Below are 25,288 nucleotides of genomic sequence, written 5' to 3'. Positions count from 1 at the left end.
GGGACCTCGCTTCCTCACCCGTACCGTAGTGTAGACTTACCTGACGCCACGCCGTCGTTAGTGACTCCCAGCATATCCCAGCATAGATACGAACATGCACCTAGTCGATATCAACGGTCATATCTAGTAGACTTGGAAGGCATTTGTTGTGTTATCGACAGGATGAAGGGGCCGCGGTAATTTCAGATAGGAGACACCTTGACACTTCTTACCCTGCAGTATCAACTCGGTAGACAAGAGGATAACGGAGTCAAATTAGCTTGGTCTAGCCGCAGTATAGAACAATTGAGCTGTCTGTGCTGATTTAAACTCTCAGCCACAAACGTCAACTGCAAACACATTTAATTCACCGATTGGGAATTATACGACGATGCCTCACCAAATACTGCAGCATAATACCTTCAGCATTTCGACGGCATGTTCGGTCAAATTCCTCGATATGGCTGCACGATATCAACATAGCCACCCTATGACGCAGCTTGGTGTTGTCTTTAAGTATTTTTCCAGGGCAATTGGCATTTTGAAATTTGTAAATCTGCTTATAGTTGCTTCCCATTAAGACACTGCCGATATATATCAACGCCAGGCTATCCTATAACAATGTTGAATCTAAGAGCTTGAACCGTCGCCACCAGAAATGGCTGTCGAAGTTGTTGGGACTAAGGGAACTGGTGGCACTACTGGCGCCGCTCTTTTCTTCCTCCTCCTCTTTACCACCAGCCAAACTGCCAAAGCAGCTGAGACTATACCTGCCACAGTTGCAGGTAGGCCAACACCAAGGCCAACACCAAGGCCTATCTTGTTCTCTGACGACATGCCCCCAGACTTGCCTTTCGAAACCTCGGTGGGGGATGGTGCCTCTTCAGTCGATGCACTAGCCGATGCTGTTTCCGGTGCCGTTGATGCTGGAATTCTATTAGTTGGGAAAGTATCCGATGCTGTCAGAATAGGTCGATTGAAAATGATCACTTCTGCTGTGGGTTGGACATCCGTGCACCAAACAAGTGAAGCAGAGATATCGTAGTATTTCCAGGTCTGACAGTATGGATTTCTGGCATCAGTACTAAACACCATTAGTCCTGATGTTGTAAGCACTTTTTGAAAAGACTTTTTTACCAACAACTCATCCTAGCACTGAGGCTTTCTTCATTGCACTGTCCTTCGCTGACCGCGGTATAGTCTAAACATACCGAGACGACGGTGCATGGCTCATTCCAACAACAACCGACAGCGGAATATAGTTCATTGTATAGACATGTGCCTTTTCCAGGACACGTCCACGGGATTTCTAGGTATCTTATGAGAATAGTCTATCAATGGAAAGTGAGAGGAGTACTTACCTGAGTCCGTATCTATAAAACCGCAGGTATTAGATTCTTCGCCCTGATTCAAGACGTCCAAAGCCGCTGACGACGTGATAGTTAAGAATGTAGAATAAGTTGTTTCTGTCATATCGATATATTATCGTTGTCGGTGGATCAAGACAGGCAAAGTCAGCTATTATATGGATAAAGCTGAAAATGCACTGCCTCCACCTGTCTCACACCAATCCCCAGCCTGCTTTTCAGCTGCCCCGAACTGGTTAGAGAAACCTCACAGAACAGTGAATTTCTCCGGCCTCAGGATCTGCTGTGTTATTTTGATTCGATAGATCTCGGAGGCAATGCTTACATCACGCGCCTTATACGAGTGACGGGTTGTTTTTAAATATGCTGTCGAGGGTTCAGGCTTGCAGCTTTGGCATTCTTGACATATGATCCTTGGCATTCCTGCGCAGTATTACATTCACCTTTGAGATTAATTTGTAACCACCTTTATCATACTGCAGAGCATTAAATTATTGTTAGATGGCTGGAGTGGCAACATTTCGTGGCTTATCGAACATTGTTGCATCTATCAATAGCATAGTACAGCCATTTCCGGACTCTTATTTCCAGTATCTCACGTTTCTTAGGTATCAAGCTTCTTATTAATAGTTAGCATTTCCGTTTACTGTTCGCAACTTGAAGTTTGAATACCACATATACGAAGCGGGAGAGTAGAACTGTCTGCACCAAGATCGGTTGTCTTTCTTGTCGAGTCGTTTAATTATTTCAAGTATAGGTGGCCGTTACACATATCATGACAAAAGTTCAATCGGGATGGGTTAATATGTTACCAAGCATGGGAGTTTTCTTGGAGAAGCAGCTGTTAATGGAATCTCTACTGCCCTGTTGCGAGAGGGATATTTGCACAAAGGATCTATCTATTCAATATTCCAGACGTAGAGAATAAGCCACTGGTATGACTTTCATATAATCCGGGGCTTGCAGATTGCTTGCTTGATGCTATCATGACCCAACCGGGATAGATGCTCTTCCCGTCGATTCCTCCAGGCTTTTTGGTGCGTACAAAGAAATCTTCCTCTGCATTCTTGTTCCAGGCACTCTATGGGTACTGCTGTTCAATAGTATGGTATTTGGGGGTCTCGTGGTGCTGAGCTTGACCTCCGCACAGCGTCTCGAAATGCCACCTTGGAATTTCTCCCCAGAAACAGTTGGAACGGTCCAAATTGGAGCAGCCATTGGGGCACTCTTTGGTCTGGGATATGGAGAACTAGCAGAGCCCATCAGCCGCTATTTGACCAAAAGAAATGGCGGCGTTCGTGAGCCTGAGCATGTTTTACCGAACTTTATTCTCTCGGCGATTCTCTGTTCTCTGGGTACGATCATTTACGGTGTTGTAGCAGCAGATCCAAAGCGGTACAGCTGGGTAGGCATGCATGCTGCTTTCGCCCTGTTCTACTTTGGCTTCTGCGCTATTTCGGCGGTGACTGGAGTTTGACTTGGAGAATTGCTGCCGCACATGTCGAGACCTGCAATAGTGCTGACTTGTGGAGGAAGAAATGCCATTTATTTTGGGTACAACCATTCGTTCAATTCTTGGATCAGTGCGATGCGATGGGTATCAGAGATACTTATACCCTCTTCGGAGGCATCCTTTTTGCATTGGGGTCTCTCGCTATCGCTATTCCCTTGTACTTTTTGAACGGACGGATTCGTTGGGCCATGGAAAGAACATCGTTTTTCGGCACTTACTGACGTTCTCCGAGATTGAAGGAGGTCGTCTTAGTACATAGTTTAGTAGCCATTCACCAAATCTCTGTGTCTTTTTAGGCACATGGATTAAGTAGATGAAACTGATGTGCTCCCAGTCAGATTTAAATCATTCAGTCATGAAAGAAAAGAAGAGGCGTTCCTATGCCTTTATCAATCGTCAACGGTTCTGAGTAAGCTCTACATCAGTACAGATACCGTTACTTCGGTACCTGGATTGAGTTTTGCCCTGCATGATCTGATAAGCTGCAATCCAACCCAAAGCAGATTTGGGTGACATTGGCTAAATCTGATAGAGGGCACAGCAGATCAACGCCAACGCAACAGCCCCGAGCCTGGTAATACTTGTGAACATTTGAGCTAGAGTTGTATGCAATATTAATATCCACATAATTTACAACCCTCCACTGGCGATCTACTCTTCCGATGAACTCAGGCCTTAGGCATCAAATTCGTGATAATGGCGTCAAGTCCCCACTTAGCCCACGGTTAGATCCGCCGCTATTGGACATGAAATCTTATCAGATGAGCTTTGTCATGCGTTGTCACAAGGTCAAGTCCCTCGTAATCAAATCAGATGACTCTTCTCCCCTCTACCCCTGGCCTTTGCTGCCTGAACCTGCAGCTTTCTTGTTTCATCCCGTGAAAAAATTCCTCACCTCCTCATCACCAACCCGAAAATGTCCTCAGAAACAGCGCCGCTTCTGGGCGCTCCAGAACCAAGCTCAAGTGACGTATCGCATAATGCCGCGAGGCCTGCTAATCCTAAGAGGCTTTCGGCTGGCGTGGCGCGCATGGCGGTGGTGTCGAGAAACCTCACCCGCGCACATCGGATCTGGCTCTTTACGGGTATTTTCCTCGTCGGGTATGCGTATGGTTTAGAGAGTCAGGTTCGTTTGGCGTATCAGTCCTATGCAACGTCGAGTTTTGATCTGCATTCGTATCTTTCTACGATTAATGTCTTGCGCAATGTTATCGCCGTGGCAATCCAACCTACGGCGGCAAAGGTGGCAGATGTCTTTGGCAGGTTCGAAGTCATCGCCATTTCAACAGTTCTTTATACCCTCGGAATCGCGATCGAGTCAACTGCGCCGTCAGTCGAGGTCTTCTGCACGGGATCGGTTATTTACCAAACGGGATATACATGCATAGTGCTTCTTTTGGAAGTTCTCATCGCCGACTTCTCATCCATGCGAGCGCGCGTCTTTTTCAGCTATCTCCCAGCGATACCATTCTTGATCAACACATGGATCAGTGGAAACATCACGTCTGCAGTGCTGAGCACGACGACCTGGAGATGGGGTCTTGGAATGTGGGCTATCATCTACCCCATTGCCTCACTGCCTCTCCTATCCTGCCTTTACTTCCTCGAGAGGAAAACCTGGGAATCTGAAAGCGGCAAGGAGAGTGATGAGATTGTCCTGGTTTCTCTCAAGACCAAAAGAGGTAGAGCAGATCTGTTCCACCAACTCGACATCATCGGACTTGTTCTTCTTGTACTCGCCTTCTCGCTCATTCTGGCCCCTTTAACCGTCGCTGGAGGTACCGCCAGTCACTGGCGTAGCTGGTACATTATCCTCCCTCTGGTCCTCGGCTTCTGTTTCATGATCGCTTTCATCGCTTGGGAACAACGTGGTGCTCGTCATCCTCTCGTCCCATTCCACCTGCTTCGTGACAGAGGTGTCTGGTCGGCCTTGGCAGTTCGGAGTCTTCTTAACCTAGCATGGTGCACGCAAGGAAACTACCTCTACACGATTCTCATAGTCGCCTTTGACTTTTCTATCGAGAACGCTACCCGCATCATCTCGTTCTTCTCATTCTTCGGAGTCATCACTGGAGTTCTAGCTGGTCTAGTCATCTTTAAGATCCGTCGACTCAAGTTCATCATTGTCGGGGGTACACTTCTGTTTATGGTTGCTTTCGGTGTTTTGATCTTATACCCTGGTGGAGCTTCAACATCGTCTCAAGACGGAATCATCGCCGCACAGATTCTTCTCGGAGTGGCGGGCGGGTTCTTCGCTTATCCGACTCAAGCATCTATCCAAGCCTCAGCAACTCGAGAGCACGTGGCCATTCTCACAGGTCTTTACCTCTCATTCTACAACGTAGGAAGTGCCCTTGGTACATGTCTCTCTGGTGCCATCTGGACTCAAACTCTTTACAAAGCTCTGAAGCATAACCTGGATTTCCAACCAGACGAAACCCTGGCAAAGAGAATTTACAACTCGCCTTTTGCCGTGATCCCGGACTATCCAGTCGGAACGGCCATTCGAGACGCGATTATCAGCAGCTACAGCTCCGTACAGAGACTTCTCTGCGTCGCCGGAATCTGCGTTTGCATACCCATGATCATATTCGCACTTGCCCTGAGGAACCCGAGGCTGTCGGAGCAGCAGGTCCAGACGGAGGATGAGGAAAACCAAGAAGACTGAGGGGTCCAGCTCTTGAAAGGGCCGACGTTTTTGGAGGAGCATACAATTTTACAGTGAGGGAACGAATCACTCACGCAATTGCGTTTTAGAACTTAGAAAGAGCATTTTTAGAAGCATGAACTTGCATAGTATTTAACGAACAAACGAATTTTAACGCTTAACTCAAACCTTCTCTGCCCAACGTGCCTGCAACCTTCCAAGCATCATCTTGACATAATCCACATTCGTGACATCCGGCACATTTCTCAACGTCTCACTGTCCTCCCTTGACTTATCCGTAAGGTAATCCAACGGTCCTTTTTCCGCTGACGAGGCAGCCTTGTTGCCATACTTACCCTCAAACCAATCTAGTAGCTTGATAGGAGGGTTCTTGGCAGGATCGCGCTCTGAGTTGCGAAGACGGTCCATCCATTGATCTGTGGGGAGGGTCTCAAACTTGAACCCGGCTTTTGTCATGGAGGGAAGCATGTCGTTTGCCCAGTGGAAGCGCACAGGGTTAAGGATGTGATAGACGAGATCAGGGTCGGAAGAACGGTCTGAAGGTGATGATGCGCCGAGGTTGGCGAGGTCGAGAATCGTTGAAGCAGCGAGATCAACCGGTAGCCAGGTCATTTCCTGTTCATGTAAGCAACTATACTTCAACATAAAATGGAGAAACTTACCTCATTCAAAGATGGCAAGGCACCAAGCGTAACAGCCGTCTGAATCATCAAAGGAATTCCCTCAGTAGTATTCCACTCCCCAACCTTTGTATCACCAACCAACTGTCCCAATCTCAAAACCCTCGCAACGGCACCAGCGTTCTTACAAGCATTGCCAGTAATATGTTCAGCAACATATTTAGACCTCGCATAACCAGTATGCTGAGCATGTGCAGGTGAAGGAACTTGCGCTTCAAGAACCTTTCCAGGGCGTGGTGATCCTCCCGCCGATGAAACAGAAGAGCAGAAGAAGAATCGCGCGGGCTTGGGTGTTTGCACGGAGAGACTTAGTTGGATTAAATTGTGCACGGCTTTGATGTGCTGATCTTCGAAGGACTGCACGGAGATGTTGAAGTTGACTGCCCATGCGCTGTGGATTATTGCTGTGAGTTTGGTGCGGAGCTCGGAGATGTGGGATTCGCTGAGGCCGAGGTCTAGACGGCTGAGATCGCAGGGTAGAGCGAGGACTTTGCTGCGTTGCTCTTCGTTGAGGGATAGACCGCGAGCTTGGAGGGAGCTGTAGAGTCTTTCGGTGGCGGCAGTGTCGCTGGCTGCTCGGACCAAAGCCCATACTGCGCCAACATTGGGTTGAGCGGTGAGTTGAGCGAGCGCATGTGCTCCAAGAGCGCCAGTAACACCAGTGAGCAACACGAGCTCCTTCTCAGGTTGGGCTGCTGATCCCGGAACATGACGTTCAAACGTAGAGTATTTCTCGATCAGATCCTCCATAACCTTTAACTGATCCTGCGCCTCATCACTCGCGCCATTTCTCAATCTCTCAAGTTGGCGAGCAAGTAACTTGACATTACCAGTCTCGTACAACACATTCTGTCCCAGCTCAGATTGTCTACCACCAAGGTAGATCTCTCGCTTGATGAGACTCCACATCTGAATGCACTGAAGACTATCAACTCCAGAGGCAAAGAAATCTGCTTCAGAAGACCCTAGATCGGCACCGCACTTGCTCTTCAACTGTTGAAGAAGGTAATCTTCTAGCTCTGAACCTTCGAGTTTAAGCGAGCCTGCTTCGTCGCCTTGACCCTCGTACCTGTTATAAGCAGCCTCGATCTCCTTCTCGAACTGGCGATATGTAGGTACTCTGATGAAAGTACCCTTATCCGTACGCGGGTAATCTGAATCAGCTGGCACAATTACAACCAGTTCCTTGGGGATTCGTGAGAATGACTCTGCCCGGGAGTTCGCGTCTTCAACAGACGGCCAGATGGTGTCAAGGAACTCATCGTCGGGCATGTCGGCCACCCGATCAGCCTTGACAATCAGAATACCGGGATATGTCCTTCCATCACCGAAGACAATCGCTTCCTTGACGATTTCCTCCTGTCGAATTCGACCCTCGATAGGAATGGGAAGAACCTTTTCGCCATTGATGAGAGTGAAACGGTCATCTAAACGACAGGCGAATTTCCAGAGATTAGGCCTCGTAGGATGTTGTGTAAAAAGATCTCGCGTACGGAACGATCCAGGTGGGTTATCTGAGTTGGTAGTGCTCTTTGACGGAAGGCCATCTAAAGCAACGCATTCGAACAGGCCGGGAGCGACTTCGTCAAAGATAGTGTAGGGTTCTGCTGGAGGGAGTACACGGATATAGTTCCAGGCCTTATCACCCTCAGGACGAGCCGACGTAGCGAGTCTTCCGGTTTCGGTGCTACAATGTGTTAGCTGATCCTTGTAAAGAGGCAGAGATACTCACGCCCCGTAGTTGCCGCAGAGGTTAACACCGCGCTCAACTAGCCGATCACCCAGGTCATCTGGACATCCACTTCCTGCATAAAGCACAAGCTTCATATCAGCCAGCATCTGAATTCCCTCATCACTCTCGGCAAGCAGCTTAATAACATAAGGAACGCAGTGGAAGATCTCAGGCTTCGTAGCCTTAAGCTGCGCCATAACTGTCTCTCTTGTCAAGGGCAGTCCGTAGTTTGTGAAGTAAATCGGTTTGCCGGAGTAAATCGATCGGAATACCTCGTAGAAACCATGGCTGTGGAAGAATGGCGATGTGAGAAACGCTCGCATGTTCATATGCACAGCAAAAGCTCCGATACAGCTTGAGTTGGTGAGATAGATCGGCTTGGGGAGACCTGTTGAGCCGGAAGAATGAATAATGACAGCGACCTTGCGAGATTCCGCTTCGGGGCTGTAATCTCTGACGAATCTTGGCGCATTGAGATGAAAGATGTCTGCGTTTTGCAGGAGAGGAAGAATTTCGAGTTGGCGGTTTTGTTGAACTTCCTTCAGAACAGGGTGAAATGGTGGCGTTGTTAGGATGACATTGCAGTCTGTTAAAGTGAGAAGCTGGGTAATAGCTGGGCTGGCAAGGCGTGTCGAGATCAGAAATGAAGAGTATCCTAATCTGTTGAGAGCAATGATCTGTATCACCACGTGAATGCCTGATTGACCCAGCATACCAACAACAGGCGCTTTCTCAAGCGTAGGATCCTATTCAGTTAGTTGTATCCTTATACCCTCATGAACTAGACTTACCACTGGCTCAAAACCTAGGCGCTGGAGCCTTTGAACAGCCGCATCAGCATATCTGTCAATATCCACAGCACTATGCTCCTTGAAATCATCAACACCCGTCTCCGGCGCACCCATCAAGATCGTATCTCCCAGCTCCACAGCGCGTCGCTTGATCATCTCATCCAGGGTAAACAGCTTCGCCTGTGAGGGTTGCACGGCAGGCTTGTGAGCCTCAACGGCATTGGAGTCGTGTCTGATAGTCATGGTTTCGACAATGCTTGCATACTTAGAGTAGTCCTTCATGCTGAATTATTGAATAGAAGTTATATATTATAGTGAAAGAAATCGGATATCCGTATCTCCACATTCGTCAATGGCATTGGGCTAAGAGACGGAAAAGTGAAATCCCCTCATTGACGGATAAATGCCCCGCCAAATTGTCGCTCGGAAACGAGAACCGCCACCGCGGGGAGCCTTGCGAGGTTCATTGCCAAGATATCCGATTTGGCATTTTCCGTCAGATTGATCTTGATTTGAGGCTTCGGTGAGGCTGCGGTTACTTTCTCCTCACGATGCTGCACGATATACACCAAAGCCATTCGAGATCGGCTAATGCCAGATCACTATCGTTCTGCTGCGGCTAGTCCAGTGAAGTGCCTCGAGACGACGCTTATCCGAGCCATGCCTCAGTGTCTAACTTAGCTTTGAGTGTTCCTGGTCAGTGGATTAAAATTATAGCAATAGATAAAGAGATAGTCGGGTTTTATACCTTATTGCCCTGTTTTTCAGAACTCCAACATATTTCATTTTCGCAACGTTTATCTATACATAGGGATCATTTGTCTCAAATGCCCGGGTTTTCGGTCCTTGCTTCCCCGTGGTATGGGTTAGCCAAGTACGGAGTATTGAATCAGAACGAGGACTTTGTTTGCGCAATTGAAGTAATGAGGACGTTATAGTTGCATGAGTTGTGTATATGAGAGATGCCCATCTAGATGGTTCATCTGAATCAAAAAGCTTTTCACTATGGACAGATTTTTTTAACCCTCTTTTCTTTGTTCAAGGTTCAGGAGCAGTAACTGGCCATCGGCTGTCTCCACTCTGTAATTACAGGCTGCCATTTTCCCCTCAACATCATTCTCCCAATGAGTGACAAAGCCAACACGACTGGGAGCCAAAGTGAAGCATTTGGCCCAACGTATATAGTTGAGCCAACTGAATCACACACCCATACAGTAGTTCTCCTCCACGGTCGAGGAAGCAGCGGTGAAGAGTTTGCCCAGGAGCTCCTCGAAGAGACTTTACTATCAGATCAATCCAGCCTTGCCCAAAAATTACCCAGCTGGCGATGGGTGTTTCCTTCATCGCGTGAGCTATGGAGCACGGCTTTTGAGGAGGACATGCCCGCGTGGTTTGAGGCTTCTTCTTTGACGGATACTATTGCTCGACAAGACCTTCAAATCCCGGGCATCAGGCAGTCGATCAGCTACATCAAGACGATTCTAGACCAGGAGATTGAAAGACTTGGCGGAGATACGTCAAGAGTGGTCTTGGGTGGAATTAGTCAAGGTGCAGCGGTGGCAATATGGACATTGCTTTGTCTAGACTCTGTCGAGAGACCTCTCGGCGCCTTTTTCGCTACAAATACTTGGCTCCCCTTTGCTTCCAGTATCGAGAACTACCTATCAAACGAGCAAAAGTCGCCTATAGATACAGGAACTGAGTTTGTCGCTGGGATGCTGGCTCAGTCAAAGGTCTCACATCCTCAATCTCGAGAAAGACCCCCATCAACGACCGTCTTTCTTGGTCATGGAACCGATGACGCGTATGTTGATGTCGAACTTGGAAGAAAGGCGCGAGACATCATTATTCAGGCTGGCTTTACAGTTGAGTGGAGAGAATATCAGGGAGCAGAGCAAGAGGGACATTGGTTTAAAGCACCAGAAGAAGTTGACGATCTGCTCAACTTTCTTATGAAGCACGTGGAAAAGCCTAAACAACAGGCTCAAGTGTGAATTAGAGATTCAAATATTGCCATTGTCTTCATCAAGTTTCATTATAGATCTGGGGTCTAGTACTTAAATCTTCAACCTCCTCGTCTCTTAACTGGGGATAGGCGGCTGAGGCGCCTCGTCCCGAACACAAGCAAAGCAGCCCTGTTCATAGTACGCCGACGTTCCACCTTGTGCCTCGCCGAAGGGAATATCCTTCTCATATCCCTTAAACATGAAGCAGATCTTGAAAACAGGGGCATCAGGAGCAGGGGAGTAGTTTTCCGTATAGAAAGAAACACAGCCCGGGGTATTTTCACAGTATTTGGGGCACCCGTTAAGACCAGACGTTGACAGCTGAGATGTGAGGTAGAGCGGGGAGGACTCAAAAGTTCCTCTGGTGACTGCTTTTCCGCAAACTTTGTCGCTGGGAGGCGGGATGATTTGTGTATAGCTTGGGCATGGGGCGCTGGAAGTAGTGGTAGCGGCTTCGGAGGTTGTCTGGATGGTAGATGCCTCTGTTGTCGTCTCAATTGTGGAAGCGGCCGCGGTCGTGAGATCGGTCGTAGTCGGCTGCAAGGCTTCGGAGGACGACGCGGTCTCTAGAGTGGATGAGGCGGCCGTTGTAAGATCAGTGGATCTGGGCTTGCATGCGCCAGCCGAGACAGCCACAGGGGCCAGGGCCAAACATGACAATGCGATGATTCGAAGTGGGATCATTTTGAGACATAAAAAAGCCACAAATGATCAACTATCGAAAAGGAAGAGAGTCAAGTTTTCTTTTGCGGATTCCCCAGCAGATAAGAGGCGTCAGATGGGAAATTACAATCTGCATCTTGAAGCTTGGCTTAACTGAATTCAGTGTAGTGTTGACAGACTATCGATTCTGAAAGCTAGGCATAGTCAAGTGGCTGCGACTATCGACTCACTGGTGATAGCGCTGTCAGGCACCAAGCCTCTCTAATCCGTCAAAAAATGGGTACAATTCTGGATGCTAAAGTGGCTAGGGGAGGACAGAAAATTCAGAATCCTGATCCTAAGTAATAATAATACTTAGGTAACTTAGTATAAGTTTAGGATAAGTTTAGTATAGATTTAGGATACCCATTGCTAAGTTTATTTCAACGCCCTGCATTAGGGTCCGGTGTTTTCTTGGCCCCTAAGGAGTGGTTGAAAAAGCTGTTGGTTTCTTTACAGCTCTAGAAATATATTTGATCAGAGGTGGTAAGAATAATTGACCGCGGTATGCCGAAGTGCGAGAAGGTGGGAAAGATGGCATAGACACTGGTGGAGTAAATTTGTGTGTGCTAGGAGGTATCGTGCGAGTTACATGGCCTTGGATTACCCAAGTATTCAGGATAGATCATCGTGAGCGTTGTCATTTGAGAATCCAGTATAGCTCATATCAGCATATTAAGAACACCGATCTGGAATGCTCTTAAAAGGCCAGAAGTCAAATCCAAAACCATGCCTTGTACGGCGAAAACTCCTCGCACGTAGTCATTCCTCGTACTCGCAATCCTTCGCGATATTTGATCTCAGGCCACTGCGCCCCCTGCAAGCGCATGGCTTGCATATGCATTTCTTTAGGAATTTCATTGGTGGCCATATTGGACTTATTCTTGTAGTACCTCTCCTGCCGCCGGAACCAACATGCGGTGGGGTTTCCCATAAGGCACTCAAAATCCTCAGTTCTCTCGTCTACCCAAGCTCCAGGCACTTTTATCCGAGAATCTTCAAGTGCTGTCCAGAACTCTCCAGACAGCTCCTCTACACATGGATCCCAGGAAAAGGACCAGTCATCAGCACGTGGCCCTACTGACAGAATTACCAGTGAAGGCCCAGACTCTGGCAAATGCGCCCCTAGCCTAAACTCCATTTTCGTGTCCTGGCACGCGGCATCCCTTTGGAGATCCTGGCTGTATAGTAGTTCTAGACTCATATACTCTACTAGGTTGATGCCAGCTGCTGCAACATCCTCGAGCCACAGAGTAACGGCGTTTTGTATCCACCGTTCGAAAGGGAGGAGTCGGAATTGCCGTTTCCATAGTGCTGCAAGAGTACTGGTAAGATTCCAGAAGGCTCCATCATGGGGATGAACGATATCCAAGGGTGAAACTCCTAGGAGCGCCTTTCTCGCTAAGCACCTCCAGTCGTGGAAGCCTTTGTCGTTGTTCAAGAGTGCGTGGAAATACTGGAATATGAGGTTCGAATCATAGCAGTCGCAAGTACCATCCGGGCGTGTTGTGCAGTAAATCGGACGAAAGTCTGAAATTCGAGCGAGACCACTTTTTATCAACTCTAAAGGAACCGCTGGATTGACATCGATCCAGTCAAATGAGGGCAACACTTGACGGACAGATCCTGTCTCCGATAACAGAGTGTATACATTTGGAACTCTCCAGAAGGCAGCTCTGAAATGACGCCCTTCCAGACCCTCACTTAATATGCCCTCTATTTCTTTTGTCCATTCATGGGCAATCTCTATTGGACCCTCTGCTTGAGGATCCTTCCACAACCAGAGGCATATGTAGAAAAACAGATCCGATGAGTCGACATCAGAAATTCTCATTCCCATGAGAATGAGAGGCTTGATGGTTTCGATCTGTTGGTACGAAATGGCGATCTAAAAAGTCAGGTTGTGTTTGATCGAAAAACATGGCAACTCACGTCAAGCAATGAACGCCCATAAGGATCAAGGTCATAGATTGATGCCTCTTTGCTCTTGAGGAGTTCGATAATATGTTCAATTTGCCCATTTCTAACGGCTCGGAATATTTTAGCATCCCAGGGCCGAATGTTCCTAGGGTTCAATTGGAAAGTCCACCCGGTCGATGCCCGAAGTACTGACAAGTCCCAGGATCTTTGTATGAACCAAGGCATATGTACCCTTGCTTGGAAGACTAGAACCAAGATTAGCCATTCTCGCATCATTTGCGTGGTATAAAAAAGAATGGACTGACATCGGGCCTTGTCTGGCTCGTAGTGGATTGAAGAGCTTTCGGCAACCTCATAAGACTGGAAAGTGAAGCTGCCTAGTAGACCGGGTCGCCTTCGCGGCAACGGCTTTTTGGCGGACCAAATGTTTAAGTCGCGAGACACAGGAGACTTGGAGTTATTTTGAGACTGCCCGGCCTGTTCCTCTCGAGGTTCCTCACCTTGTGACTGGTCGGATTCTTTGGTGCCTACTGAAAGTTGCGTCTGATGCACTGAGTCTCGCCAGTTTCTTATTTCGGAAATGATAATATCCGGCTGGGCGCGCGATAAAGCACTTTGAATGTCAGCCAACACGTTCTTACATCTAGCAACATGGCCAAGCACTCACATCAAGTAGGTTTGCTGGGAGAGAGACAGTAGTTGAAGGGCTGATGTGAGTCTATGCTGATGATCTTCAATCACGTCTCTCTTAATCCTGACTTTGAGTTGGATTACCAGTCTTCGACTGGCCTTTACCGCGCTGATCTGTGTCTCCATGTCTCTGACCAAGGTATCGAGAGTCTCTACCGCTTTCCGAGAATATTCCAGGCTTCGCTTGGCCGCAGAATCATTTCGGATCATATTGCGAGTCTTTTCAAACTCGTGGTCCATTTCTTCAATGGCAGGAGCCAAGATCTCCAACTGCTCGATGCATCTCTGAATGCTGGCGGGGACATCTTGTACTTCGTCCCATAATCGCTTGAGTCGGATGATGCTGGTGCCGAGCTTTCCTGCTACTTCGACTATTGTGATAATACTGGAGGCCAGGCCAAGTATTTCTGCCATTTTGATGCAGATGAAGGTATTGAAAATCACCGAAGATAGGTATGGAGGAATTGACAAGGTAAGTAGTAAAGCTGAGTCTGCCTCATCTGACAGGTGCTAGGCTCTGAGCCTCAACGACTCCGCCTCATGCATGATGACACACGTGCTGGACTGTGACTGGCCCATGGGTTGAAAATACAACCCTCATCTAGCGCAGACATCCATTCCAGCTCTTATAGTAGTTTCAAGGTTACACTTGAGATTGCAAGGAGATCCAACATTAGGGCATCAGTCTTTCCTTTGAAGTTTCCAAGCTTTTAGATCCTTCTCAATCGGATAATCGGGGACCAACTTTAATGATCTTTGTCTATCAACATAGGAGTATCAACAAACACTGTGAAGAATGGCGCCATCGTGAGGATGCTGTTGGTTGTCTCTTCAGTCATTGCCTACTACTGTGGATCCGTCTGATTGGGACGAAACTCGATGGACCTAGGCCAAGTGCGAAGAAGGAATCAGTGGTTAAATTGACGGCTTATATATGTATTACAAGAAAACTGAAGTAGGATCTGCGCCTCCCTACGATACTATTTCTTTGTTTTCATCCCCATCATAAACCTGCTGAAACGTAGGCCCTGGGTAATGCTTCGAGGCTGATAGGAACCACCAGACCGTAATCAAGAAACAGAGACCACACAGAATAACAGAGTTGTAGTTCATCGTTGTCGCATCAAATGGCATACCGAAGGCTACCAGCGGTCAGTGAAATCTGGGAGAAAATATAGGTTTAGGAATACTTACGGAAACAGAAGAACACGTCAAAGACCACAATAAGTAGTATAGTCAGTCCGTTGATCCAGTACCCAAGGTTCTTCAGGTGGAAGGGACCGGGCGAGAATCGTTTGCGGCCGCTCAGGACATTCGACACAATTGGGATAGCGTAAGACACAGTTGTGATGATGATGAAAGATCCAGTCAAGTTACTGAAACCAACCGAACTTCCCAGTGGGATTGCACCGATACCCGAGGCAATGATTGCCACGAAGAGAGTCGACTCAACTGGGGTACCAAGCTTCGCACTCACTCTGCTGAAATAATTTGAGAACGGCACAGCTTGGTCACGAGCCAAGGTCCAGTACGTTCGACAGTTGGTCAAGACAGTTCCGATAACGCAGCAGAGAGATGAAATGAGAATGATGAATAGTAGGGCGAACGTAGCGGCGGCGCTTCCAGTGGCTTGATGGTAGATACCAGCCAGTGGGAAGGTGTTCGAGTTCCCTTGGAGAACAGAGAGGTCGGAGATGGCATATCCCAAGACTATGGCAAACGCCAATGCATAGACACCACCGATGGAAATGTAAAGAAAGATGGCTCGAGGAAGATCCTTCTTCGGGTTCTTGGTCTCTTCAGCCATATGGGTGATCGCATCGAGAGTTCCAATCGTGAAAGCTCCATTGAGAATACCAACCATAAAAGCAACACCGTCGTTCCATCCAGTTAGGTTGTTCTCATGGAACGAGTTCCAGACGAAATCGCTAGAAGCATGCTTTGAGGGCATAACAGCGACGATAATGATAGTCACAAGACCTCCTGCAACAACGAGGAACAGACCAAGCTTCTGTGTATATGGAACAAGTCGGTTCGAGAAAATGACGACGAAGGCACTGAGCCAAATGACGATCAGGTACGCGACATAGACATGCCATGCTGATGGAGAGAAGCCGGGCGTGAGAGTGGCGTAGCATTGGACGCCTGCGTTGGCGGCGACTTGGACCAGCGATGCTAGACCGAACATCCAGCCATAAAAGTTGATCCAACCTGTATAGAAGCCTGTGACACGACCCCATTTTGGTCCGGCAGCTATGGTTGCCCAGTGATAGACACCGCCAGAGCTGGGGCATGATGAAGCAAACTTGGAAGATGTTAGATGTGCCGAGCTAGGTCTGGGAGATTATGCATACCTCTGATATACTTAGACCAATGAAAGTATAGTAGATCACTGCCACAATGAGGCCGTAGATGACACCTGAAATGCCACCGCTGAGGATAGAAACTGAGATTGAAGAACCAAGGACAACCCAGGCATTGTTGACTGTCACTGCAATGCCTGTGAGCCCAACGAGACCATACTGGCGAGTAAGCTGATCTGTATGGCCAGACGCATTGATGACGGAGCCTTGTTCCGTTGTCTCTCCTTCAGTGATGTCTCCTTTCTCGAGGATACCACCGTTGACCTTCTCAGCCTCCATTGCGAGTGTGACAAATTGGCTGACTGAAATGATCAAATATGGCGCAAGAGGTGATGATCAGACTCAATTGCACGCAGTCACATGCTACACTTCTTCTTATATACGGCCATTTATAATTGAGACGCGTGCACTTATATCTATATATGCATGGCCATATGAGGCAAAGATAAGTAACACGGAGATAGGCTTCAGTGGCTTCAGTGCGTGTGCGACCCTATTCTGGCTAGCACCATGTTTATCATGCGGCAGACGGATGCCGATACCACGTTTTTTTCTTATCAGAGCAGATGGTTTTGCTAGAATGCGAGACTAATTGTTACCCCAGCTCGTCTTATCAATTGGGGGTTCCAGATTTCCGTCTTATCTCGGCGCAGAACCGTTACATCGGTCTAGAATCTTACGACTTCGCTACGACATTATTCATGCGGAGAACTTACGCTCAATGGACGATATGTGCTGTGCTGGCATACCTAGAAGTCACGGAAAGAGTAGAAGGGGGTTGAGGCGAGAACGCTTTCATGATTCCAGAGTGAGATTGGCTGGGTCTATTATTTTCTACCTGGTCATCTATCTCAGTGTACAATCTCCATGCCACCATTCTCAATTCTGTCTGCGGCCCTCTGTATCTCTTTTCGCCAGTCACACAAAGCGATTATAATCCACTCTAGAATACCGACCAGAAACAGTGCGACACATTGCCCAACCCAAAGTCCAGAAAGACCCCAGCCGTGGAATGCAAGCCAAATTCCCGCTGGTAGAGCACCTCCATAGTAGCTAATACAATTGACAAGTGCCCCAACCCATTGTCGGCCCATACCTCGCAGCGCTCCTCCACAGCTTCCATTTAGACCATCTGCTATCTGAAAGAGTGCGACATAAGGCATGATATGAGCGACAAGTGAGATGACGTCCTCATCGTCGTTGAACAAGCGGCCGATGACACTCTTTGTAGACATGAGGATCGCAAGGATGACAGTCCCGAAGAACACAGATAGCAGTGCTGCAGCGTGGGCACAGCGTCTTGCCTGCATAGGATCTCCCAAGCCCAAGAGATTGCCCAATCTAGAAGATGCAGCAACTCCGAGACCGAAAGGAATAGTGTTGATGATTTGATCCAAGGTCATGACAACAGACTGGGCAGCTAGAGGGATTGTTCCAAGGCGGCCAGCTGCAAGAGCAACAATCTCAAAGGCCCACCACTCTGTACCAACGTGAATGACACCGAGGAAAGCAAGCTTTGCAAAGGGACCGAGATGTTGAAGAGCTCGTCGTGGCTCAAGTCCGCCCCAGCATTCGCCCCCCTTCACGAAGGTGGCATAGCCTACCAAGATGAAGAAGGATAGCCAGTACGAGATACCAGTAGCTATGGGTGATCCGTAGAGACCGAAGCCGAGAGGGTAGATGAAGATGTAGTTGAGCAAAGCATTAAGGGGAGAAGTGACGAGTAGTGCATAGGTACCCGGTCGGTAAATGCCTTGGGCCTGAAGGAACTTCTTCATCGCCTCAAACCATACGTAACCAAGGCCACCAGGAATCAACAACTGCAAGAACTTGGGTCCCTGAACACAGATGAAGTCCTCTTGTCCAAGGGCCCGGAAAATGTATCCTGAGAAGCACCAGATGACAGCAACCACTGCATAGAAGCCAGTCAAGACAAACAAGCCTCTCTGCAGCAGTATTCCCAGATCGTGTTTATTCTTGGAGCTTGTATAGGTACTCGAGCCGAGGGTATCGAGGGCAGTTGTCCCGCCAAGAGCAATGAGCCAGGCTGTTGCCATGGCGAACATGTAGGAGAACGCAGCGGTCGCAAGAGATTCGGGGGAGAGACGGCCAACCATGAGAATAGAGATGGTTTGAAGACTGTTTTGGAGCATGTAGGCCAATATGACTGGCACAGAGGCTTTCACGAGGATGACAGTTTCGGTGAGCCATGGTGAGTGACTCTTGGGTTCGATTGACGGGTCTTGGATAGGTTGGATGAGGGGAGTCTCTTCGTCTGGGAAGGACTCGAAGTGAGGGCGACGAGTTTGAGACTGAGGGGACATTTTGCTGCCTGTTTGTGTGGTTTCAACGACTCCCTTGGAGGGTGATGATGGTGATGAAGGAAGAGGTTTCAGAACTCAGCAAGCGACAGCCAAACTCGGTGCGAATCAACAGGACTTCTCAATTACTTCAATTTGACAATCCTTTGCCATTAGAAGCCGGTAAGAGGCACTATCACGATTTGGTAAAACTTTTGCCAACACAGAACTACTGATAAGCATGCAGTCATGGTGGGATGCATTAATCATGTCGGCATATTCAGCTGCAACGCGCCATTTTCGCTAGTCTGCGGGATTTGCAACCTCACGATCATCAACTTTCACCAACGTAACACAATATTGCCTCGAAAAGCATCAACGAGAATTCATCGTAGTACAAGAAGCTTATCAGCACGTATCATAGGTTTACTCGATTCGGCAACTTAGCCACGATAAGAATGCGGAGGTTGCGGGGTGCCGATCTGATTCTAGCTGCATCGAGGAATTTACCCCAGACTAGCCTATTTTAGATACTTACGCGCTTCGAGGACGCCCGTTGATTTTGAGGTTGTAAGTGATGATTCTTTCTGCAGGAGGCTTTGGTGATGATATCACTTTGGAGGAAGAGGAATTTGCTGGTCAAATGGAATTACGTTAGTGGAATGATGGACCAGTCGCCAGCATGAATGTGACCATGATCCTGATCTGAGTGTCTCCGGAAGCCGAGTTATCATATGGCATAAATACTAGCTATCGTTCTACCATTTGCAAGACATACCATTCTTAACAGTGCTATCCTAGATATCTCTCAGAATGTTGTACAAGTCCCTCGTCTCTCTAAGCCTTGCTTCTGTGGCTCTCGCCCATGGCGACCATAGCCATGACCAAGAGCCCATGTCAGGTCCTCACCAAGGTCTCTGGTACAACACCCTCCCCGGAGATGGCGGTACTCAGGTAAATATCTCAACTCCGATGGTAGCAAATCAAATTAATAAAGTCAAGGCCGACTCCGTCTTCTCCGGCATCAGCACCTTCGGCCGTCTTCCATATCAGCCATGCTTGAAGGCAAACAGCATCAAGTATGACATTGCTTTTATCGGTGCTCCCTTCGATACAGGTACTTCCTACAGGCCTGGTGCTCGCTTCGGACCTTCTGGTATCCGACAGGGCTCTCGACGACTCAACCTTTAGTAAGCCAGCCCTCGCACTGCCTTTCCTCCGCTAGGACTGACTGATGCTGTAGTGGAGGTTACAATGTACCTCTGGCTACCAACCCTTTCAACAGCTGGGCCACAGTTCTCGACTGTGGTGATATCCCAGTCACCTCGTGAGTAGTCTGTCAGCTCATATATCGCTGTGCTAACGACCCAAGATACGATAACCAGTGGGCACTTCGACAGATCGAGGAGGGTCACTACAACATCCTCTCTCGTCCACCAGCCACAGATGCAGACAAGTCTGGCCCAGCTCTGAAGAGCCGGACCCTTCCTAGAGTCATCACCCTTGGCGGTGACCATACCATTACTCTCCCTCTCCTTCGCTCCATCAACCGTGCCTATGGCCCCGTGACAGTGATTCACTTCGATAGTCATCTGGACACCTGTGAGTCTAAAAGTGTCTCTACTCCCTATCTATTACTGACATATGAACAGGGAAGCCCAAGGTCTTTGGTGGCTCTCCATCAGAGGTCGCTGCTATCAACCACGGCACATACTTCTACCATGCAGCTATGGAAGGCCTTCTCCGCAATGATACCAACATCCATGCTGGTATCAGAACTACTCTGAGTGGTCCTAGCGACTACGATAACGATGGATACTGTGGCTTCGAGATCGTAGAGGCTCGAGAGATCGATACCATTGGTACCGATGGTATCATTGAGAAAATTCTCAAGCGCGTCGGCACCGATCGCCCTGTTTACCTTTCTATAGACATCGACACTCTTGATCCGGCTTTCGCCCCTGCTACCGGTACTCCTGAGACTGGAGGTTGGTCAACTCGAGAGCTTCGAACTATTATCCGAGGATTGGAAAGCTTGAACCTCATTGCTGCAGACATTGTCGAGGTTGCCGTAAGTGTTACTTGAAGAGTCCAGATAGAAGTGATCGAGACTAACGAAGTGATTTAGCCTGCCTACGACACTAATGCTGAGCACACTACCATGGCAGCCGCTGATGTTCTATACGAGGTCATGTCTATCATGGTCAAGAAGGGACCTCTCAGCCGCATGGTTGAGGGTAAGAAAGAAGAAGAGCTGTAAGAAAGCCACGATTGAAGACACTATGAGATCGTGGGGAATGACTCAATGAGGAAGTGAGGTATCGGAAACATATGAATCACATATAGGATGGTGTGTGTGCTAGATGTATTTCGACTTGGGCTCTTGATTTATAGTTAGAGTTTTTCAAAACAAAACAATATTATATGACAACTTTTCTAATTATTCAAGTTGGGTCAGCTAGTTTCATGATGAACGATCAAGTAGAGCTTACCTAGTAAATGGCTGGCACAGAGATATCCCTCAAAATCGTTGCAATCCTCTCTGATCTTCCAGATATCCTTTAGTGCTTGCTCAATCACCTTGACATGCAGCGAGCCAATACAAATCTCAAGTTTATGGATCTTATCAAGAATGAAAGTCTTCTGTTCCTCTTTGTAGGCCTCGCAACCCACTGTAAACAGAGGCATAGCCATTGCGACCCAGGTGTTGCATGGCTCGCCTTGGGCCATGTTGCTGATCATTCCGCTGATAGTCTGAACAGCATCCTGTATGGGTTGTGATGACGAAGGCAAGTCATACAACTGTCGATATAGCTGGATCAGAGTTGCTTGTTGGAAGACTTTGTTGCAGAGGGCAAACTCGCGACCTGATTGTGACGAAAGTGAGGAAATTGAGACGCCGGGCGGTGACTTGACATCTCGCCTGATCATAGCGTTCAGCTTGCCCAGTAAGGTCTCTGCATCAATAGAAGAGTCTTCTAGCCGAGATGCTGGTGTCGATGCGTTAATCTGTTGCAGGATATCGAGAAGCTCTTCGCTGTACCCCAGAAACCCGTCAATCTGATGATTGTACGCGGTATTCGCAGGAACAATCAAGTTGGCCTTCTCTGATGTTATTTTAGGTACGTGCGGTAAAGTCTCTAAACTGCGATACAGCATAAAGAGATGCTTCATCGCAGATCTCAAGGCACTATCGCTTACCACAAATCTGTGATAATCATGACGGCCTTGAAGAAGAGCCTTGATACCCTGCAAGTGAATTGGCCACCTGAACATTCCCTGCTGACCTGAAAACACGTCCGCCAAGCACCAGATTAGGCAAGTTGCAATAAGAATCTCACTCTGTTGTCCTTGTGCTAAAGCTGATCTCAACAAAGGCAGGCCTGAAGATTGCAGGTGTTCCATTATTCGAGATGTGCTCGTTCCTTCGACTTCCGTCATGCCCCTCGACTCAAAGCTTGCGGTTGATAGTGCCAGACTGGCAGAGAGGAGATGGGGAGATTCGAGCATAGTGGGCATAAGGCCACGACGAAAGTCATCGTGGATAGTTGGGTGACTCGATAACGATGCCAGAACACCTTCGGCAAAATGATGCAGCAACTTCTTATACCGCCTTGGGAGCGCCAAGCCGTTTGGAAGGGACTCTGGTATTGATGATATGGAATTATCTTCCCCTGTACCAAGGTCCAAGGTGCCGCTGAAGCTTATTGAATTACTTGAGACTACTCAACGGGGTTCAGTAAGTGATATTACCATCGTTCCTGGGATGCACATACCATTTCGTCTATTCTGTACTCCTTGACTCCAAACAAGTCTCAGCTCATATTTGCAGGTCCGACGATTCGAGACACATTGACCGCAGCTAGGCTTCACTTCGTCACACTTACGCCTTCGTTTTCTACACTCACCACAACCTTTACGTGATCGTTTCCCTGTCATGTGCTTCTGTGATCACATGAGTATCGGCATCGGTCAATTGAAGCGGGCAATTGGTTTGGAGGATGAAAGTCTGGGGTAGCAGGGTATTAAATGGTTGAATGGTCACGATAAGAACGAAGCAGTTGATTGGGTGATAAGAATAAGTGCGGGCTTATCTTTACTATCCCGATCACACCTTGAAATTGGTTATTCGGGGAAGTTCTTGCTTTCAATAGCATCAAGTTCTTCAGTATAAAATATAAATTATGAGCTCGTCTTTTCTACTGCATTCATCTCTAATGGCTCGATGGTCGTTGCTGCTGAGGTATTATCATTACAAAAGTGGAACTCGACTGTTAGAGTATAACGCGGGTGTCGATTAGCTTGGTACGCGGGCAACCTAGTCGAAGTACCTCGAAGAAAGCCTGCTTCCTTCCCATGATATTCCGGCAATTGTGAGAATCTACATCCATGATCTCGTTGTTCGAGACCGTTTCCCATATGAGATAGCTATAAGTTCAGGTTGAAATGATCTGAGACCTGACTGAATTCGAATTTCAGCTACCAGCTCAGTCATATGGCTGGCTTTCATGACATCAGATATCTTCTATAGCAATTTATCAGGCATTCAATTTAATATACAAGTTTTTAAAAAGATTTATTGTTTGCAGTTGAGAGTTATGGTTGAGAGTTTGTAGCCTTATCCCAGCATATAGAAGTTAGAGATATTAGTTTGCTCGATAGCGGCCTGAGTCCTGCTCGCTAAGGAGATACTGTTAGTTTTAGTTCATTGCATAGATTATTCGCACAAGTGGGAGCTTACAAAAGAGGAAATGATATTATATAGCTTATAATTACTGTATGCTGTTGCCGAGCCCATATAGTAACACGGAGAGCAGACCGGCAGAGAATATCGACAGCATGCATAATGATTCCTAGTGATTGGGAATGGACTCTCCATCCAAACAAAACGCATAAGGGCATTTCTTTTTCTTGTGGAAGATATGATACAGCAGTAGAATCTGTGTGATCGATGAGTGCCAAATGGTTCCAAAGAGCTGGCGACAAATTAGGTTCAGTTGGTAATCAATGGCACCAGATATACGACAGAGGAGGACTTGACGCCTTAAACCTTAGACAAATGAAATTACTGGCAATACGGGCTTTTGATTTTTGGACTTGTTCAGTTTTATTGACATGTGAATCCCATTCTGTCGGGAGGGAGCCAATGTGCCCGAAAGAGACTCAACTTGTCTCTATTCGGACGATTAACCGACTTTAACCATATATACATCACAGCCTTGGCGGTGGCTTTTTCTGCTTGGCGATGGATGAACCAATGGAAATCACGATTTTCGAGCTTCCCTTCTTGGAGATCACCGACAGTTTCATTCTTTTCTGTTTCTATAAAACTTAGAGGCTCAGCTGAATATTTTGACTGCTCAGTACCAGCTCATCAGCCGTGTCTAAGATTACTTCTGCTTCATCAGCATCTCTTTTCAAAATGTCGTCCGCACTTACGACAACCGTCAATATCATTTCCGTGGCCATTTACACTATGGTGAGACCAACCGGGTCAGTCATAGACGCAAATCCCACTGCAACAACAATCGGGCTAGGGTGCCCAAGGCACGAGAACATTGAATGTAATCAGAACTATACCAATACCTTCGTGGTCGGGCCATGGGCCAGTACAGTCGTTCCAGAAGGACTGCCTTCTACTGGAACGTTTCGGTGGTATTTCGAAATTGAAAGGGAGGCAATATCGTATGAGTGTCTCATGAGCTCTGGTATACGCAAGACTTGCACTGGGCTTCAAGTTCCGCTAGGTTATACGAGGTGGGATACAGAGAGGGGTTGGACACGTAATAGCTGGACTGTAACAGAGACGGATGAAATGCTGGATACCATTCAGTTGCCGATCGTCCTCACGTCTGGCCAGGAGCAGCTGGGAACTGATGTTCAAGCTACACCTACAGAGGATGCCAGCGAGATCTCTGCTTCACTACGAAAAGCCACGACTGAAACCTTTCCTCCAGTCACCCCGACCTTTTTCATTTACGATGCAGAGGAATATATGATACATACACCAACGGGCTCAGTCGTAAGCGCTAATCCCACAGCAACCACCATCGAACTGGGATGTCCCGTCCAGTCCGATTGCCCATATGAATACAGCAACACCTTTGTCGTCGGGCCATGGGCTAGTACCGTCGTTCCGGAGGGTTCACCGTCGACAGGCACCTTTCATTTTTATCTTGCTAACAGTCACTGGGGAACAGCCCTCTCTGTGGAGTGTCTTATGAGTAGCGGCATGCCTCAGACATGCACGCACTTGGTTACAGAGATGCAAACCAGGACTTGGAAGGGCGGAGATATTTATGGGGGCCCAGTCACTGAAACCGCGACAAATATGATGCCAGGCGCGACGTTGGCAACGCAGTTTACGTACATGTCAATTGTTATCACTGCTGGTCAGGAGCTACTTGGGGGAGCTACAACAACTTCAACTGATACAGCGTCACCGGAGGAGACGAATGGGGTTGGATCGAGTGCTGCCTGTATTGCGGGTGTTGTGGCCATGGCTGTGATTGCCTCTCTTATCATTAAATAGTGAGATGCCATCACTGAGAATTTGTTGATATCTGAGATTACAGTA

General features: G+C 47.8%; 9 protein-coding genes across 9 annotated transcripts; 4 read left to right on the top strand and 5 right to left on the bottom strand.

Annotated features, from left to right (window-relative positions):
• Positions 1-637: 637 nt before the first annotated feature.
• On the top strand, positions 638-1,024 carry J7337_007282 (uncharacterized protein; the record flags this gene model as incomplete). Its single annotated transcript, XM_044824934.1, has 1 exon — positions 638-1,024. The coding sequence occupies one exon, from the start codon at positions 638-640 to the stop codon at positions 1,022-1,024; it is 387 nt and encodes a 128-aa protein (XP_044680591.1).
• A 2,751-nt stretch (positions 1,025-3,775) lies between these two features.
• J7337_007281 (uncharacterized protein) lies at positions 3,776-5,527 on the top strand (the record flags this gene model as incomplete). The annotated part of the gene is made up of 1 exon (XM_044824933.1): positions 3,776-5,527. The coding sequence occupies one exon, from the start codon at positions 3,776-3,778 to the stop codon at positions 5,525-5,527; it is 1,752 nt and encodes a 583-aa protein (XP_044680590.1).
• Positions 5,528-5,689: 162 nt separating this feature from the next.
• J7337_007280 (putative NRPS-like protein biosynthetic cluster) lies at positions 5,690-9,012 on the bottom strand (the record flags this gene model as incomplete). Its single annotated transcript, XM_044824932.1, has 4 exons — positions 5,690-6,142; positions 6,190-7,894; positions 7,940-8,685; positions 8,731-9,012. 4 exons carry the CDS (start codon positions 9,010-9,012, stop codon positions 5,690-5,692), a joined length of 3,186 nt encoding a protein of 1,061 aa, XP_044680589.1.
• An 842-nt stretch (positions 9,013-9,854) lies between these two features.
• Positions 9,855-10,724, top strand: J7337_007279 (uncharacterized protein; the record flags this gene model as incomplete). Its single annotated transcript, XM_044824931.1, has 1 exon — positions 9,855-10,724. One exon carries the CDS (start codon positions 9,855-9,857, stop codon positions 10,722-10,724), a length of 870 nt encoding a protein of 289 aa, XP_044680588.1.
• A 1,429-nt stretch (positions 10,725-12,153) lies between these two features.
• Positions 12,154-14,462, bottom strand: J7337_007278 (uncharacterized protein; the record flags this gene model as incomplete). The annotated part of the gene is made up of 2 exons (XM_044824930.1): positions 12,154-13,326; positions 14,133-14,462. The coding sequence occupies 2 exons, from the start codon at positions 14,460-14,462 to the stop codon at positions 12,154-12,156; spliced, it is 1,503 nt and encodes a 500-aa protein (XP_044680587.1).
• A 766-nt stretch (positions 14,463-15,228) lies between these two features.
• Positions 15,229-16,690, bottom strand: J7337_007277 (uncharacterized protein; the record flags this gene model as incomplete). Its single annotated transcript, XM_044824929.1, has 2 exons — positions 15,229-16,353; positions 16,403-16,690. 2 exons carry the CDS (start codon positions 16,688-16,690, stop codon positions 15,229-15,231), a joined length of 1,413 nt encoding a protein of 470 aa, XP_044680586.1.
• Positions 16,691-17,262: 572 nt separating this feature from the next.
• Positions 17,263-18,735, bottom strand: J7337_007276 (uncharacterized protein; the record flags this gene model as incomplete). The annotated part of the gene is made up of 2 exons (XM_044824928.1): positions 17,263-17,310; positions 17,368-18,735. 2 exons carry the CDS (start codon positions 18,733-18,735, stop codon positions 17,263-17,265), a joined length of 1,416 nt encoding a protein of 471 aa, XP_044680585.1.
• A 789-nt stretch (positions 18,736-19,524) lies between these two features.
• J7337_007275 (uncharacterized protein) lies at positions 19,525-20,971 on the top strand (the record flags this gene model as incomplete). The annotated part of the gene is made up of 5 exons (XM_044824927.1): positions 19,525-19,901; positions 19,955-20,038; positions 20,084-20,313; positions 20,364-20,782; positions 20,840-20,971. The coding sequence occupies 5 exons, from the start codon at positions 19,525-19,527 to the stop codon at positions 20,969-20,971; spliced, it is 1,242 nt and encodes a 413-aa protein (XP_044680584.1).
• A 194-nt stretch (positions 20,972-21,165) lies between these two features.
• Positions 21,166-21,932, bottom strand: J7337_007274 (uncharacterized protein; the record flags this gene model as incomplete). Its single annotated transcript, XM_044824926.1, has 2 exons — positions 21,166-21,856; positions 21,913-21,932. The coding sequence occupies 2 exons, from the start codon at positions 21,930-21,932 to the stop codon at positions 21,166-21,168; spliced, it is 711 nt and encodes a 236-aa protein (XP_044680583.1).
• Between the last annotated feature and the right edge of the window lie 3,356 nt (positions 21,933-25,288).

Source organism: Fusarium musae, chromosome 5 (assembly GCF_019915245.1).
Source record: "Fusarium musae strain F31 chromosome 5, whole genome shotgun sequence".
Lineage (NCBI taxonomy): Eukaryota > Fungi > Ascomycota > Sordariomycetes > Hypocreales > Nectriaceae > Fusarium > Fusarium musae.
This window is presented reverse-complemented; position numbering and strand designations above follow the sequence as displayed.